Source organism: Heliangelus exortis, chromosome 6, assembly GCF_036169615.1.
Source record: "Heliangelus exortis chromosome 6, bHelExo1.hap1, whole genome shotgun sequence".
NCBI lineage: Eukaryota > Metazoa > Chordata > Aves > Apodiformes > Trochilidae > Heliangelus > Heliangelus exortis.
Window position 1 is genome coordinate 30194934 of NC_092427.1, and position 15544 is coordinate 30210477.

At 36.1% G+C, this 15544-nt stretch overlaps 1 protein-coding gene across 3 annotated transcripts in view; it reads left to right on the top strand.

Annotated features, from left to right (window-relative positions):
- KCNH7 (potassium voltage-gated channel subfamily H member 7) overlaps positions 1 to 15544 on the top strand; it is a 212126-nt gene that overhangs the window by 187982 nt on the left and 8600 nt on the right. For all 3 annotated transcript variants that reach the window (XM_071747510.1, XM_071747511.1, XM_071747512.1), the window contains one exon: positions 11735 to 11998. In XM_071747510.1, coding sequence (XP_071603611.1) covers positions 11735 to 11998 — 264 coding nt within the window. The remainder of the gene's footprint in view (positions 1 to 11734; positions 11999 to 15544) is intronic.

The window sequence follows — 15544 nt, forward strand, 5'->3', positions numbered from 1 at the left end:
AGCTCTGGAGAACCTAGTTGAGCAGAAAAACAGTCTGTGTACTGTCCCCTATACGTTTAGATATGCTTAGAGGATGTCAGTTTCACTTTTCCATTACTTCACACCTCTCAACACTAAGCTACCTTATTGTGCTTGATATGAGTCTCTATATTATCCTTAAACAATACCTATTTTCTGAGAACCATGTTTTAAACTGTTTGGAGGAACTAATCTATCGGATTATTAAGCATTGTTAATTTTATTTCATTAATTTTATTTTATGCATTTCAGCAAAGTGTTTTGTTCAACTTGATGCTAAGTAGTGTTTCTCCCTGAAATGAAATATTTTGTTTTCAGGACACAGTGGATTCATCCTAGTTAGATTTTGATTCATATAGTGATGTGTAAATGGCTGTTCTGGCAAGAGTTCAGGTAACATTTTCTGTGCCTACATTCACCTTACAGGCTTTTGGGATTAATCCTAGTGAATGAAAAATCAGTGAATATTAAAATATGTCATCAGCATTTAGTACTGCTAAATATCAGGAACTTTAGGCTATAGCTGTGGTCAGACAGCCATGAAGGCAGCTAAACTGATACTCACAGGATTTTCATTTTTAGGTATAATTCTTTGAATAACATTATGCTTTTATGGTCCATTGCTTTGTCTGACAAATTACTGGTATGCCTGTCTTTCATAATACACAAACACCAATCCTAAATGCAGCATAATACCAATTTTAGAGCTGCAAAGTTGCTGATAATAAATAGGAGTACATTAAATGTACAGAACAGGTATAATGTTCCATGCTTCATGCTTCAGTGCTCCATTTACTTCATGAGAAAAACTTTAATCCGAAGTGTGGGTACTCAGAACAATGACATTGCCTTTTGATCAAAGAAGCATCTTTAGGGCAGGAAGCCAACCAACATTGACAACAAATCTGTCAGGAAAATGTTCCCATGAAATATTCAATCTGCTTTTCACTAAGAATTTGTTGACAGAGGCCTTTTGCCTGAATAACCTTCACATTTCTTATGAGAAAGCATATGCTTCCACATAGACAAGATGGAAATGATCTTCCATGCTGTGTCTGCTGCAGAATTACAAATAGGCTCCTCAGGTGTCAATGTGATGCCAAGACCCCCACATTTTTACAGTTCTTGCCCAGTAGATTACATTGAAAAGCCTCTTGCATATATTTACTTGGGTTAATTTTTAAAGAATGTAATTTCCCACAGTCTTTGAAAAAATACTTGCACCACTGAAGAAAAGATTAGCAACAAGCTCCTTAGTCTTGGTAATGAGTGCATAGTATCTGGGAATGCCTGAGTTAGAGACAAGTGTGGTGCATTGATAGCCCATCTGAAGAGAAGATGCAGTCATAAAAAGTGCCTTGCCAAGGACTGAGTATTTTGGCCCCTGGACTTACTGCCCCTCTCTGGTCCCAGCTCAAATTCTCTGTATGTTACCATAGCTGCAGCAGACACCTCGTAGTCATAGACCTTCAATGTCCCTTTTTTGTGGCCCAAACTATAATGTCTATTAGATTGTAGTGTACTAGAGGTTACTCCTGGCTTGTTAAGTAATATTCTATTGATGTCAACATTTTACATATAGGAGAGACTGGCATCATATTCTGGTGCAGCATAGTTAAGATAAAGCTTTGGAGAGCATCCTGCAGACTGTCTCAGGAGAACTGGAGTGGCAAAGACAGAGTTTCTGAACACATATGCTCCTGGCAAATGTATTTTTGGTCACAATATTCTTACAGATGAAAATATGTGTTGTATGATGACTTTTAACAATCATATTTTGATTTCAGAATTATACTTTGAACAGGATAGAGACAGCCAGTATTGTCACTTATATATTTTGATATTTTACATCTCACCAAATTTTTACTGATTCTTAGTTATTGGAGGGGTGGGGGTGAGCAGGGTAGTGTTGCTTATGAAATGGTCTTACTGGAATTCTTTCCTTTCAGCTGTTGACCTACGAACATATTATGTAGCCTGAGATTGTATTGTTTCCATCTTTAGTGTGGGCACCAGCGATTTTCTCCCTCTTGGAGTACTAAAAATGGGATTGTGTTATCTCAGCCTTTATTTCATGCTTGCCTGATTTGGACCTTGTTGCCATGGCAACTCCTCCTGCACGAGTATTATCAGGGGTTAAACAAAATCAGCACAGCTCTCTGTTACGCATCTGCAGTTAGTAACACTACTTTTCCAATTCCAAGACCTTCTCAGTCCATCTAGATATATTTCCACCATTTCTTACTTGTGGCAACAAACACTGACCTCAGCTTGAACATTGCAATGTGATTTTAAAGAGTACAAGGCTACCTGAGGGGTCAGCTTTTTCTCTGCATTCTGGGGAGTTCTACAATACCACAAGAAACCCCCTGCAAAAATAACACTTATACTACCTCACACCTTATTCTTGGATGAAAGAAATTAATTGCAGACCTTTAAGAATAATGGATGATGTTCCTTGCACAGGTCCAGGTGCAGCTTTAGACAGTTTTATCACATGCTTGACAATCAGCCAAGAAACTCTCTCCATGACTGCTTAAAATAAGCAGTATTCCTGCCTGGCAGTTCTGGACAAATCTCCCAGCTGGGCTGGCAAGTTACTCTACTGCTGAAAACTAAGGGACAACAGTTTGCTCCACCTACATTCAGTTGCCTCTTTTAGCAGTGCAGAACACAGTCCTTTCTTGCCCACTTCTCATTTTCCTCTGGTAGTTCTGTGAGAGTTAGCTAATTTCAAGGGAAACACATAGGGGCAAGAAGTATTCTTTGCTCTGCTAGTTCTGAGTGCAGAAACATAGGTGAAAAATGCAAAAGTTACAGGTAAACTCACCAAGAGCTTTGAAAATTTGATGCTTTGAAAAGACTTTTCTGTAACTCAAGCATTACTATTTTTGCTAGCATCTTCTTTAACTTTTTGTAAATGTTGGATCTAAAATCTTAACCTTCCTGGGACTGTTCCAGTGTCCAATTATTCTCATGAAAAGACAAACTTTGAATTTAGCTTTAACTGATGTCCTAGCTGAAGACTATCAAAATTCTGGACCTGTTCTGGGCACTCATATATAATTCTCTTAAAGCCCTAGAAGCAATGGAGTATGGAATCCTTTCCATGTAGAAAGCTGAGTTTTGATTAAAGCTGCACTTATAACATAGCTAAATCATAGCTGCTCTTTGTTCTTTTGACAGGGCATATAAAATCTTTCCTTCCCATGCAGGGTAATTAAAATACTGGGTAAATAAAATAGCATAGATCTATTAGGTGGGAATGTAATGATGACCTCACTGAAAAAAATCCTTACTCTAGATTTTTAGCTGTGATCTAAAACAAGAACTGAAAGGATGATAAAAACTCCAATAGAATTACTGTTAAAATCGTAACCAGAGACTTAGGCAGCTGGCATTACTTTAATTCTTGTCAGATGCCCCAGGGGAACACCTGACAAATTCCATGGCTGTGACTTTCAAATGCCACAAAAGAAAGTTCTTGTGAAATCTTGTTTCACAATTATTGCATGCACTTGTCCATGTTGACACAGTCTGTAACAATCAATAGTGGCTTTGCAGTATTTCATTTTTACCTTAATTTCAAGATTTACGTTTCTTGACCAGACTTTTCCAAATGGATCTATACTCAAAGTAAGCACAGAAGCCAGAGCTTTAACAAACTTCTAATCGAATCTTGATTAGTATGGCTACCTTAAGTGTACAGTGCTTTTAGCTACTATCCAGGCTAACAAGTCAAATCATATTAACATGACTTTATTATATGGCCACGGCTGGCAATATAGAAGACAAAGAAATCTTTCCAGAACTGATTGTTGTGGTGAACCAGCATCAAGAGAATGGGGAAACACCCCACCCTGCCCCTGCTGTCTCCCATTCTTGCCCCTATCCCCTAGCTTACTTATTTAAATGCTTACTGTATAAATAAATGACTCAGCCAAGCAGTATGCTGTGTACTCTGCAAGGAATTATGGTAAGAATCTGGATAAAAATTGAAGCTTTTACTTAGTATGATGCTGATGAACTCCTCTTGGGCTTAATTAGGAAGGAATTTCTAATGTTCAGTCAGTCAGGTGGTTACATGACCAGGAAACAACTAAGACTGTGGCAGGCAGCATATGGTTTGAAACAAGACCTCACATTCCCAAAATATTACATGCAGCATGAAACCCCTAACAAAAAATGTAAGGCCATCAGAGAGCCCATTACTGCAGTTTTTCATCTCCTCCTGTTACTGTTATTGCTGATACCACAGTGCCTAGGAGCCACCTCAGGGAGCTTCTACGGAAGTCTTGTTTCCAGGAGTTGCTCCCAGAGAGGCTGTTTCCTGAGGCCAAATCTGATAGAAACGTATGCATTCACACATACCCATAGCCATCCTTTGAAAAAAAAAAAAAAAAATCATAATAGTACTACAGTGAAAGCTGAGTTCCTCATAAAGGAGAATTCTAAACTTGATAGCAGAACTGCTTTGGCATCTGGCCTGAAGCCCTTCTAAGGTGTTTGTACTTCTTTGTTTCTGATTTTTTAAGTATAGCATTATTTCCTGAAATATAAATCAAGAATTGTGCTTCATTATTATCTGATTGGCACTACAGATGATACAAAGCCAGACAGAGCAAAGAAATTTAGAGATAGCACTGGCGCTCCATCTAATTGCACTAAAAATGGGACAAAAGAATAAATGAAGAATTACATACTCACTTCAACTTTTAAATTTTTGGCTTTTTAAATGTGACTCAAATTCAGTTGTTCGAAACTAACTCCTTTTGTAGTCCATTTTTAAAAAGGAACATGGATCCTTATGGAGAACTTACCCAGTATTAGTTCAGGATTGCTGGGTGAGATTTCAGTATCTTCTGCTGTTTCCTATTTCCAGAATCATCCAATTCTTAATAGCTCAGAAAGGAAACACAGCAAAGGAGACATTAACTTGCCAAGCTCTCACAAGCAGCACTGATACAGAGCAGTAATTCAAACAGGTATTTCCAGTTCAGTTCTTCCAGCCTCACTATCCAGTCTACTGGAACTCTCCAGCAAAACTGCCAGGACTTGCTAGAGTGAATTTTGTTAGTTTGTATCTTTAGGCTCTGCAGTGAAGATCTCAAAATTACGTGAATTTCCCAAATTATGAATTAAATTGGAATTAAATGAATCTAAAAAATAGCCACAGAAAAATAAGAACTTTAAGCCTTTTTACTGCTGAGCAGGAAAAAAATGTCTTAACTGACCTATACCACCAGTAACCCATTTTTCCTAGACCAGAAATTTTCCTGTATCCCTTTCCAGATTGACATCGTTTTTCCTTTGTGTTATTCAATCAGTACACACGTATCTGACAGTGCATATAGTGCACACAGAAGGAAATATTGTAGCAGTGTAGCCAGTCCTCATCATAAAAATATAGTACTGTTGCCAGATTAATAAATTATACTATTAATCAATATGTGATGATTCAAGTTAAATCAAGTTAAATCGGTTGGTTTTTATTTCCAAAATTTAAAACATTGTGGTCCCCAAATGTGAAACAATACCTTTACCACTGTGAAGGCACTGTGTGCATTACTATTTCCTCTAATTATACTAAAAAGATGAACATGTGATTTTCCACTTTTAAAAGTGAGTGCTAATGCAACTAGCCAGCATAATAGAATACTATGCAACTAGTTAAATAGCAGCCTTTATGTTAATTCTCTTTCTGCACTTAGCACTATCACTATATGTGATGTATAAATAGTTTTCCAGTTCAGGGACATTCACTATACAAAGTGCACTGCATATTTTATCAATACAGTTTGTTTTCACAGAGTTATGATCTGACCATAGCTTCTCCTGACCATAGCAATTTCTATTTTTTCAGCAGGCATAATCTGGAATATAATTAGATCTGAACTAGTCAGGCTATTCAGTAGAGATTTTGCACAGCTTTCAGATTGCTGTTCTTTTTTCGTGCACACTAAATTTGTGATTTTACCATACAGATTTCATACAAGACCCATCCAAAAAAAATAGTTATTCCAGTACTAATAATTATATATTCTGTTAACCTGAACAGTGCTATAATCATCAATGATGTATCACCAAGGAGCAAGATAAACCTTTAGGGATACTGATTTATTCTTTCTTATACCTTCAAGTTATTAGTTATGAGGATTTCATGATTAAATTTCCTTAAAGGTTTTTGCTTTTGTCTGAACTGTTTTGTCCTCAGGGAAGTACTGGTAATGTGCAGATGTTAGAGCGAGCTATGTTTTCAGCAGGCTCTCAAAAATGTTTATGAAGGCAGCACTTCTCTGCTCCCCTGATCTCCAGTCATGACCTGAGATGATCAGGACAGCAATAGAAAGAAGACTGTCCTGGCAATGGACACATTTCTCTTCAGCTAAAAAATGGTAGAGTGCTTTGCTCAAGTTGCTCATTTTCTATAATGGACTTTCAGGAGACCTTTCCTGGAAAACATTCCTTGTCTTAAGGCAGCATCAGGTCTCTAAGGGCAAGTGTGGGCCCAGTTGATTCCGAGACAAGAGCTCTAGCACTGAAATTCTAGATTTAAAAACATCTTGGGTATGTTTAAGTGAATTCAGGGTTAAGTGATTGTACTTCCTAATGTTTGAGAGGGGTAAATATCTCTCTAGACAAGGGGAAAATACATTTTCGGACAATTTTTTCTGGTAGCAAAGGTGGAGTAACTCTGATTTCAAATGTTGCATGCAAAATGAAGTCCAGAATTTTGTCTGTTCTTTGGCAGGCTTTGATGACAATTGTAGGACTTACATCCTTCTTCCATTGGAAAATAAATCGACTAAAGTTCTTCATACTGTTTTCCCTAAGACTGTTTGCAAATCAATACACTTTTATATCCGAAGATTTAAAATACACTAAAATTAAGCAGCAAAGAGATAAGAGATCTTTTGAATTAAAAATCTCTTCTGAAGTCTGTGATTGTCGTGTAAGAATGTAATATTCTGATGAAAATATTAATTACAGATTGGGTTAAGAAGCCTGTTCTGAAAGGCCCAAGTCAAAAAAAGGATAGAAACAGGAAGAAAAGTGTCAAGACATATTGTCTGTGGATTTCATTGGTATAAAAATATATCTTATGTGCACACAAATTATTTTAACATTTTTATTGTATTCTTTGATATATGGGAAATAGGGCAAAAAGATATATGTTTAACATAGCAACAGTTATCTACTGAATGACCAGATCCTGGGTTGCTTTTCATTTTTATATTCACAAGCAGTCAGCTTCCTCCTTTTTGATGTTCTTCCATTACCTGGTCTGTCAGAAGGTGCTATAGAGTAGTTTAGCCAGCAAAAAACTTGAGCAGACTTCTCTAGAATCACCTCTCATTGTATATTGGTCCTGCTTCACATTATTAGTAATTTCTGATATCACAGGATTATTATGTAGTGATTATATTGCTCCTAAACCAGTAAGTGAAAAGCAGTGATTGCAGGACTTAAGAGTTTTTCCTGTATGATTTTATGCTGCTCCCTGTGTATATACTGGGAAACATATGCATAGTTTGAAAAACAGTGTTCAAATTATGCATCAACACTTTTTGGGTTTTGGACATCTTTGAGAATTTGCAATTTTTTCAACACTGTTTGTGGTATTGTATTTATACGAAATGCATGGTCACTGAATTTTCACTCTAAATATTTGCTGCCTCTAGTACATGGGTGGGCACATAAGGCATTTTTCTGCTCTCAGAAAAAAAAAATGAATGACATTTTGAAATTAAAGAACAGATAAAAGTGGTGGTGACGAGAAAATTTGTTCATATGTAGGAAAGACATATTGACCATCACAGGAATATTCTGGAATATCATATAAGAAAGCTGATAAGGGAAGATTCTAATAACAGAAGTTGGACAAGGAGATCTCTAGAGACCTTGACAATTCTGTGATTGTGTGTGATTCTGTGAAGATCCGAGCACCTTTTAAGCAATCACCTTTTCTTTCAAGTCACAGAGTGCATTTCTCCTTACCAAGGGTCTTACTTAATGTAAAGTAAAATAACATCATAGGTTTTTCCAAAGGAAAAGGAAGATGTTGTGTCTGCTGAACAAGTTTATAGTTATGCAGATCATGTTAATGATAAAAATTCTCGTTCTTGTGGTTTGGGATATAAATTGCTTTCTGGGGGGCTGAGGAAGTCATTCACTTAATTTCCTGCCCAAAAATTGCCTTTGTCTAGGCATACTGTGGGACTTCTTATTCCATGGCTGATAAAGGGAGTAAAATTCTGCCTTCTGAAACACCAGGATACATAGCTACCCTGATTATGTACAACAAAGTCCAGTTAATGAAACTACAGTACTATTAAACAATGCTGTTCCACATGTAATATATCACTGATATTTTCACCAGTATTTACAGCAGAGTAAGAAGTTATGAGATAATGTCTAGATCATGCAGGCTGCAGTCTAGATCAGGCTGACCGTGGCACACAAAAGAAACTTGTTTGATCTCTGGTAACCATCCCACCAAGCTGGACTTTTTGCCAGTCTGTCTGTAAGCCTATGTCATAACTACATTTTAGCACCCTCCTGACAACTCCATTCCTTCCCTTCCTTTGCCAGTGAAAGTGTGAAAGTAGGACATAAACCTTCCAATGATTACTATGAAGATTTTGGGATTTCCAGACAGGAAATGTCAGAGGACATTGCCTGTAAACTTGGCAGGTACCCAGGAACACAATAGGCTGAAGCAAATCCTATAAAACGTGTGAATTGTATGTGTACATGTTTGGTAAAAAAGGAAGTTACAGAATAATTATTTTCAGCAAAACACTGTTTCTAGTAGAGTGTGAAACTTGTACTGGAAAAAGGAAAGAGGAAGAATTAGCATGAGAGGGGTGGTAAAAGATTACATTCGGTTTGGAAACAGAACAGAAAGGAGAAGATAAACCTTTTTGAACTTTGAGTGTGTGCAATAGAAAGTGAACTTATAAATACATACACATACACAGGTAGAAAATTTCTCTTCTGAAAAATTCATTCCAAACAACTGATTTGGTTTCATTGGAATAGAAAGGAAAAAAATTTCCTTTGCATAAAGGACTACCTGGTTATTATTTTTTACATATTTCCACTGAGCTGGAGGTACTGCTAGACTGTTGAGCTGAGGTGCAGACCTTGCACCACCATCAGGTCCCGAAGAGCCAAATAAAAGATGTTATTTCCATTTTAATTCCTACTCTAGGTGCAGAGCATTGCAGTATTGTTCTCCAGACAGAAGACTCTTTAGCATTATATAAGAATATTTTAAAAGGAAAACAACTAGATGGCTAACAGATAAAACAATGGCAGTAAAGCCAATGATGTATATTTTGAAACAGATCAGCTGATGAACAAATATTCCCTGATTTCAATTGGCAGGAATCTACATTCAAGGGATATCCACTTTCCTTCTCATGCGAGTGAGTTCATGATACCTGGGCAGCATTTGGAGAATATGTTTTGTTGTTCTGCTATAGATGGAGACTAATGTAATCTACAGGGATATCAATTGAATTACCCTGTTTTTATAGCAGTGTAATTTTTAGCAGAATCTGCCTTATTGTTTCTAGATATTTTGGTATTCTCTGAGTATGACAGATAAGACATTATGATATACTTCACCTGCTCTACAATTTTTTTCATTAGTCTCAATGACCTCCTCTTAAAATTAGTCCAATGATTGATTTGTATTCCACAGGGTTCTCATTACAGCTACCTTTTGTGCACAAAATCCCATGACCATAAAAAGTTACCCTAAAAATTGTCAATTTCAAGCTTTCATTAGAAGGCCTTTTTCACAGGTTGAATTCAGTCAAGCAGTAAGTAATTAAGAAATAGTCTGTAGCATGACTGTATGTATTTCGCCATAAATTCCCACCAGAAAAGCCATGGCAGACATCTAGATCAGAATGTTCTCATGAAGCTTTATTTTGGTTTTGTACTATTTTGGAGATGGAATTGCAGAGGACACGGTGCTTGACTCTCCAGTCTGAGCATCCCCCAGGAGCTTTACACTGCCAGTCCATTTGCATTTGTGTTGATGCCTTCGCAGTATCAGGGTATCGTTTATAGATGCTAAACCTGCCTAACAAAGGCCAAATAAAATCAGTTCAGTCCAGGGCTGTGTTAATTGCCCTTGGAGATTTTAGAGGATACAATTACAGGAGGCTTGTTTTAGTGTGGGTTTTTTGGTTTTGTTTTTTTTTTTGTTCACCATTGCCTGCCCTTGCTGCTCACAGATGTCTGGACTCCTGCAGTGCTCTCTACAGATACTGCATTCTCTTTATGTGCAGATAAAGAGCATTAGATGAGACCAGAATTTCATTTCCTTATAGTGACCAGAAAACAGAGAAGAAACCTAGGGAATATACTGAATGTTGTATTAACCACTGCTGTAGGCTATAAAGAGTACAGACATTCCAGAGCTATGTTGATTAGTAATTAGCACAAAGCAGATGGGAGATCATGCTGTCTCCCCAGAAAGTCAGTGCAAACTAGTTACAGTATTTATATGTTGTTGAGACTACCCTACTAAAATGTGTTTTAAATAAATAGCAGAGCTGGAATTATCTTGACATTTCCTAAAATTAGGTAAAACCAAATATTGAATTGGAAATTAGCTTCAAATTTATGCTGAAAAAGATCAGGAGTTTGCTGTACTCAGAAACTATTATTCTTGGGTTTAAAACCCATTTAATTTTTACAATGTGTTTTTAAAGGCACCTGCTTTAAATCTAGTTTTATTTGTCACTTCTTTAGGGGGCTGAATCTGCTGTTCCTTGAATGTGATTAATGAAATGTTCCCTCTCAACTTGATTGGTTTTCTGATGCCATATATATCTCAGCATGCTGTGTACTTACTCAAAAGACTGGATATTCAGAGAATTGCCATTAACTCTAAAGACTAAGGAATTTGGGCTACTTTGGAAAGTTGGTTTGCAAAAATCCCATAAAGACAGACAAGAAACTCCCTTCTTTTTGTACCAGTAAGGTTTCTTTCAACCTATCAATCCTAAATATAGTTTGGCAGTAATGAGCATGAAGAAATATGCTCTCTGTTTAGGTAGGCCCAGACAATTTGAGGTTGGGTGGTTGATTAATACAGCTGCCTTTCCAAGAAAATAATAATCAGCAAAGATACTCCTATGTGGGCATAGCTTAAACAGGTACTTCTGATCCTGAGTCTGACATCCATCAGATGTTATCCTGCAAAGACTGTGACAAATGCCCAAGAATGTGAGAAATTGGAAGAGGGAATGAAATAATAAATACATTTATTTAAAACTTTGGGATATAAGGCTTTCAAAACTCTCATCCTCACCTAAAAAAAACAAACAAACAAAAAAAAACCAACAAAACAAAAACCACCCAAAAGAAACCCTCCACAAAACCAGCAACAAAAAAACGCAAAGTTAATAAACAGGAGTTTGAAAACTTTTTTTTATATATAAACAACTTTTTGCATAATGAGTTTTGGTTTAGGGACTATGAATCCTTACTAGATAATGAAAATGTCTTCTCTTACTTTAAATGAAATCCAAATCTTCTCTGACTCAGGAATCAAAAAAAACTTTAATTTAATTCATTCTAATAGAAAGTGGACTTCCAGCCTCATATAATATTATCTCCATCAGCAAACCAGAATAAACAGGGGTGAGATTTTATGAAATGCATATTTTTGTACACAATTATTTCTGTTTAACAGATTATTTCAAAGAGAATGGTCAAAGTGATCCTGAACCCTCAGGAGACACCACCAGATACTATCAATCTATTAAAAAACACTTGGAGGAGAAAAAAAGTGGGTCATCATCTTTTGTGTCCTCCACTGAAGATGAGCAAAAGCCTCTGTTCTCTGAGATAGCTGATTATCCATCTGTGACAGAGAAAACCACAGAGCTGGACTTTGAAGAAGTGCTTCATGCCACTGAAGAAATTCTTATTGACAAAAGAAGCAATTCTTGCAAAGGTAATCTAGATTATGCTATTTTCTAAAGTCTGAGTGGGCATATTTTTTAGTCTAATTATTGAAAAATAATTTTATGAATGGTTCTATCAATTCTTTACATAATATTTACTTTTGAGTTTCCTGAAAGGTTAACAAGATATAATATTTTAGATAATAAAGTATTATTTCTCAAGAATATTAATGTAGTTTAGCACAGACTGTGGGGCTGAGTTATAGAACCTCCAAAAGGCTATTCCAGGCTTTGTTAATAAATCATCTTGTAAGTGAATTGCCTAAGGAAAGGTATTTAAACAAACTCTTTAAAACTGTCAGCTGGTTCTGGACCTCACCAAGAGCCAATGGATGACAACTGCATTCAAAGTGAAAGAATCCCTCAAAAATGTTTAATATGCCAGCATTGGGGAACAGTAAAAAAGCCTAAATAATGAGCCACGTGAGCCTTGTGATGGCTGCACATGCACATGTACAGAGAAAATGTTTTCAGGTAATTAGTTTCATTCTCTTTATTGACACAGCACAACTAAAATTTAGTCCAAAAAAAGTCCATAATAGTTTGAATGAAGGCTATCCCATTCGGTTGTATATGTTGGTTAAAAGGAGTGCCATTACATCACACAGACCAAATCCTGACTTCCATAAATAAAACATAAAAACAAAGATCTGACCTTTTGTGTATGACAAATAATCAAAACCTATTAAGCGATCTTGGAGATAAATCACATAATTAAAATTACATTTAATATACTAAAATATTTATTTTCTCAGTAATGTGAAGGGAAATTATTAAAAGCCTTGAATTGTTACACAATTTAAATATTGCTTTTTAATATTGCTTAAATATTGTTTTTTTGAACTTGTTTTAGTCTGAAGGGAGGTATTACATGTCTACTGTTTTCCCCAGTAGTTTGTTTCCATTAAGGCAATTTAATAATTTAACCATCATTCAATACACTTCAGGCTTTTAGACTATAATTTTAAACAATCCTAATGATTAATTAGGCCTAAAAATGTAATTTTTACATTTCAGAGGTATGAATATATGAAGCCTGATCTCCTCAGATTACGACTATATTATTCTGCACCAAATGAACATGTTGCCTACATATGGCAATTTGAAATCTTACCTTTCCCCTACCAATAGCCAGAAATGTGTCCTTGCAGCTATAGCAACATTTTCCAAGGCAACCTATTCCAGATTTTATTTAAGCTAAATTTAGCACGTCTGAAGTTTACATATTTTGATTAAGACCACATTTTTTTTTCCACTTTGTAATCTAGCATTTCTGCTAATGTGTGTGAAAGCTCATTACCTTTCTTGCAACATTTATAAAAACGTCGGGTCAATAAAACAGGATCAACTTTTATTGATACATGTTTTAAACAAAATTCTTATTCCTTCTATTAGTTAGAGATTGACTATAATTTACCATAGAAGTCATAATCGTAATGAAGTTTTGAAATAAACTCTGCTTGTTTGTATGTATGCTTATAATTCACATATGATTTTTTTAATACAAATGCACTTGTATAAAGCTACCACAATTCATTACCACTGTGACTGATACATATTTATTTAGTTTTGTTTTGAGCTCTGGTCATTAATGTTGATGAATGGAAACCCTATTAATAATGTATTGAATAATGTGGGCAGAAACTGCATAAACTTCTCTCTCATAATGCTGAATGCAATTACTCTTAATGGTAAAATGTCTTTTTTGGAAGACCTGATAATTTTCTCATAGTTGGTAACCTATATATTGTGGAAAAATGCTGTTTTCACTTGGTCATTATTCTGACTATCAGATTCATTCTTGAACTGTTTGAGTGAACCAAGTTACACATTTATTGATCTCAGTCTAGGATTCTTCAAGCTCTGGAAGAATGTGGTAATAGAGTTGCAGTGGTTGTGCTTTTCTGGGAATACGTCTGTGTGTGTGTGTGTGTGTGTGTGTGTGTGTCTGTGTGTGTGTAACTACCTGAAAAGATGCCTAGAACAGGGCAATACCATAATTTACAGCATATTAACTGGCTTACAGTGTATTAACTTTTTTTTATAATTACAGTGATAATTCATTTGCTTTGTCACAAATTAAATGTTTAATGCAATAGTCTACAAATACATATTCTGGGGAAAAAAAGCAGTTGCGATTTCCCTAGATTCATGGTATTGAAAAACATTTGATTTTCTTGTACGACTTATTGTGTGAAATAACCAATAACTTGTTTCAAAAGGATATTTTAAAAAAAATAGTGAAATGTGTGGCCTATGTATAGTTTTAGTTTCTACTGAAATTGACTGCCTAAAAGTAGACCCACTGGATTTACAACATCCTTTGGACCCACAACCATAGTTTAAAATCTTACCCCTGAATTTGTGATTCTCTATTCCCTTCATTTTTCTGAGAGCTTTACGACTTTCTTACACACTGCAAATTGTGCCAATTGTGCCTGCTAAAAGCAAATTATATGTGTCTCTGACTCTGTTTTTCTCTTCTGTTGGCCTAAGCAGCTGAGAAGCTGAAAGTTCCTGTGTAACCAAGATGAAATCCTTTCCTCCTTCCTTCTCCCCAATGCATAAAGTCAGTTATAGGTCATGTCACATGAAATACAAACACTTTCTGCAGCTCCAGGAAGTCCTCTACTGCCTGCTAACCAAAGATCAGATAGTGCAACAAGCACCCTTCTCTCGCAAAAAAGAGAAGCAAGTCTCCTCCTTCACTTGGAGTTACACAGGGAGAGCTCCCCTTCCTAGCTAAATCTGCTTGCAATACTAAATATGAGCAGGATTTTTTTTTAATTTTATTTTATTTTATTTCTTTACTTAGAATAGCACTGTTCAAAGATGTGTTTGAAAAGGATTAGCTAACAGCATTTGGACAAAGCTCTCTCATGTCACCCACAATGTGTTTTTTAATCTCTTCTTTGAAACATGGCTCTGGATGCTATGGTTGCCTAGAAAAAATTCACAAGTGTGAAATGAATGTAACCTAGGATGAGTTATCAGCATGCAGTGCTAAGAGAAGTGTTAGGAGAAGCTCTTAGCAAACCATTCAGGCACTACTGGGGGATGTGGGACTGAAATCCAACTGCTCATACAACAGAGGCTGGCACTGTGTAAGCAGTCAAGGATTTTGTCCAGCTGTATGTTGATGCAGCAGCCTGAGTGCAGGAAGAACTTTTAATACATTCTGTAACTTCATGTAGTTAAATAATTACAAATACAACCCTAATGGGAGTTGTACTGAACAGATGTTAAAGTTTTAACAGCCTTTTTTATCACAGCAGAGGAGAATCTTTGTGGTACCGAACGATTTTTGACTGTCTGCTTGACAATAGATTCACTCAAAGTAACAGAGGCTTGAGGGGGGGAGGGGATAGATGTAAAAAAGTATTGTTCATCCCAAATATATCATCTGCAGTCTCTGCAATGCTCATAGCAAAAACTTCAATCTATATTAGGTAAGAGGATATGCATCCTATAATAGACAATTTGTCAAAAAAAACCCCACCATAACTCCACAGAAAGCCAAAAAACTACACAAAACC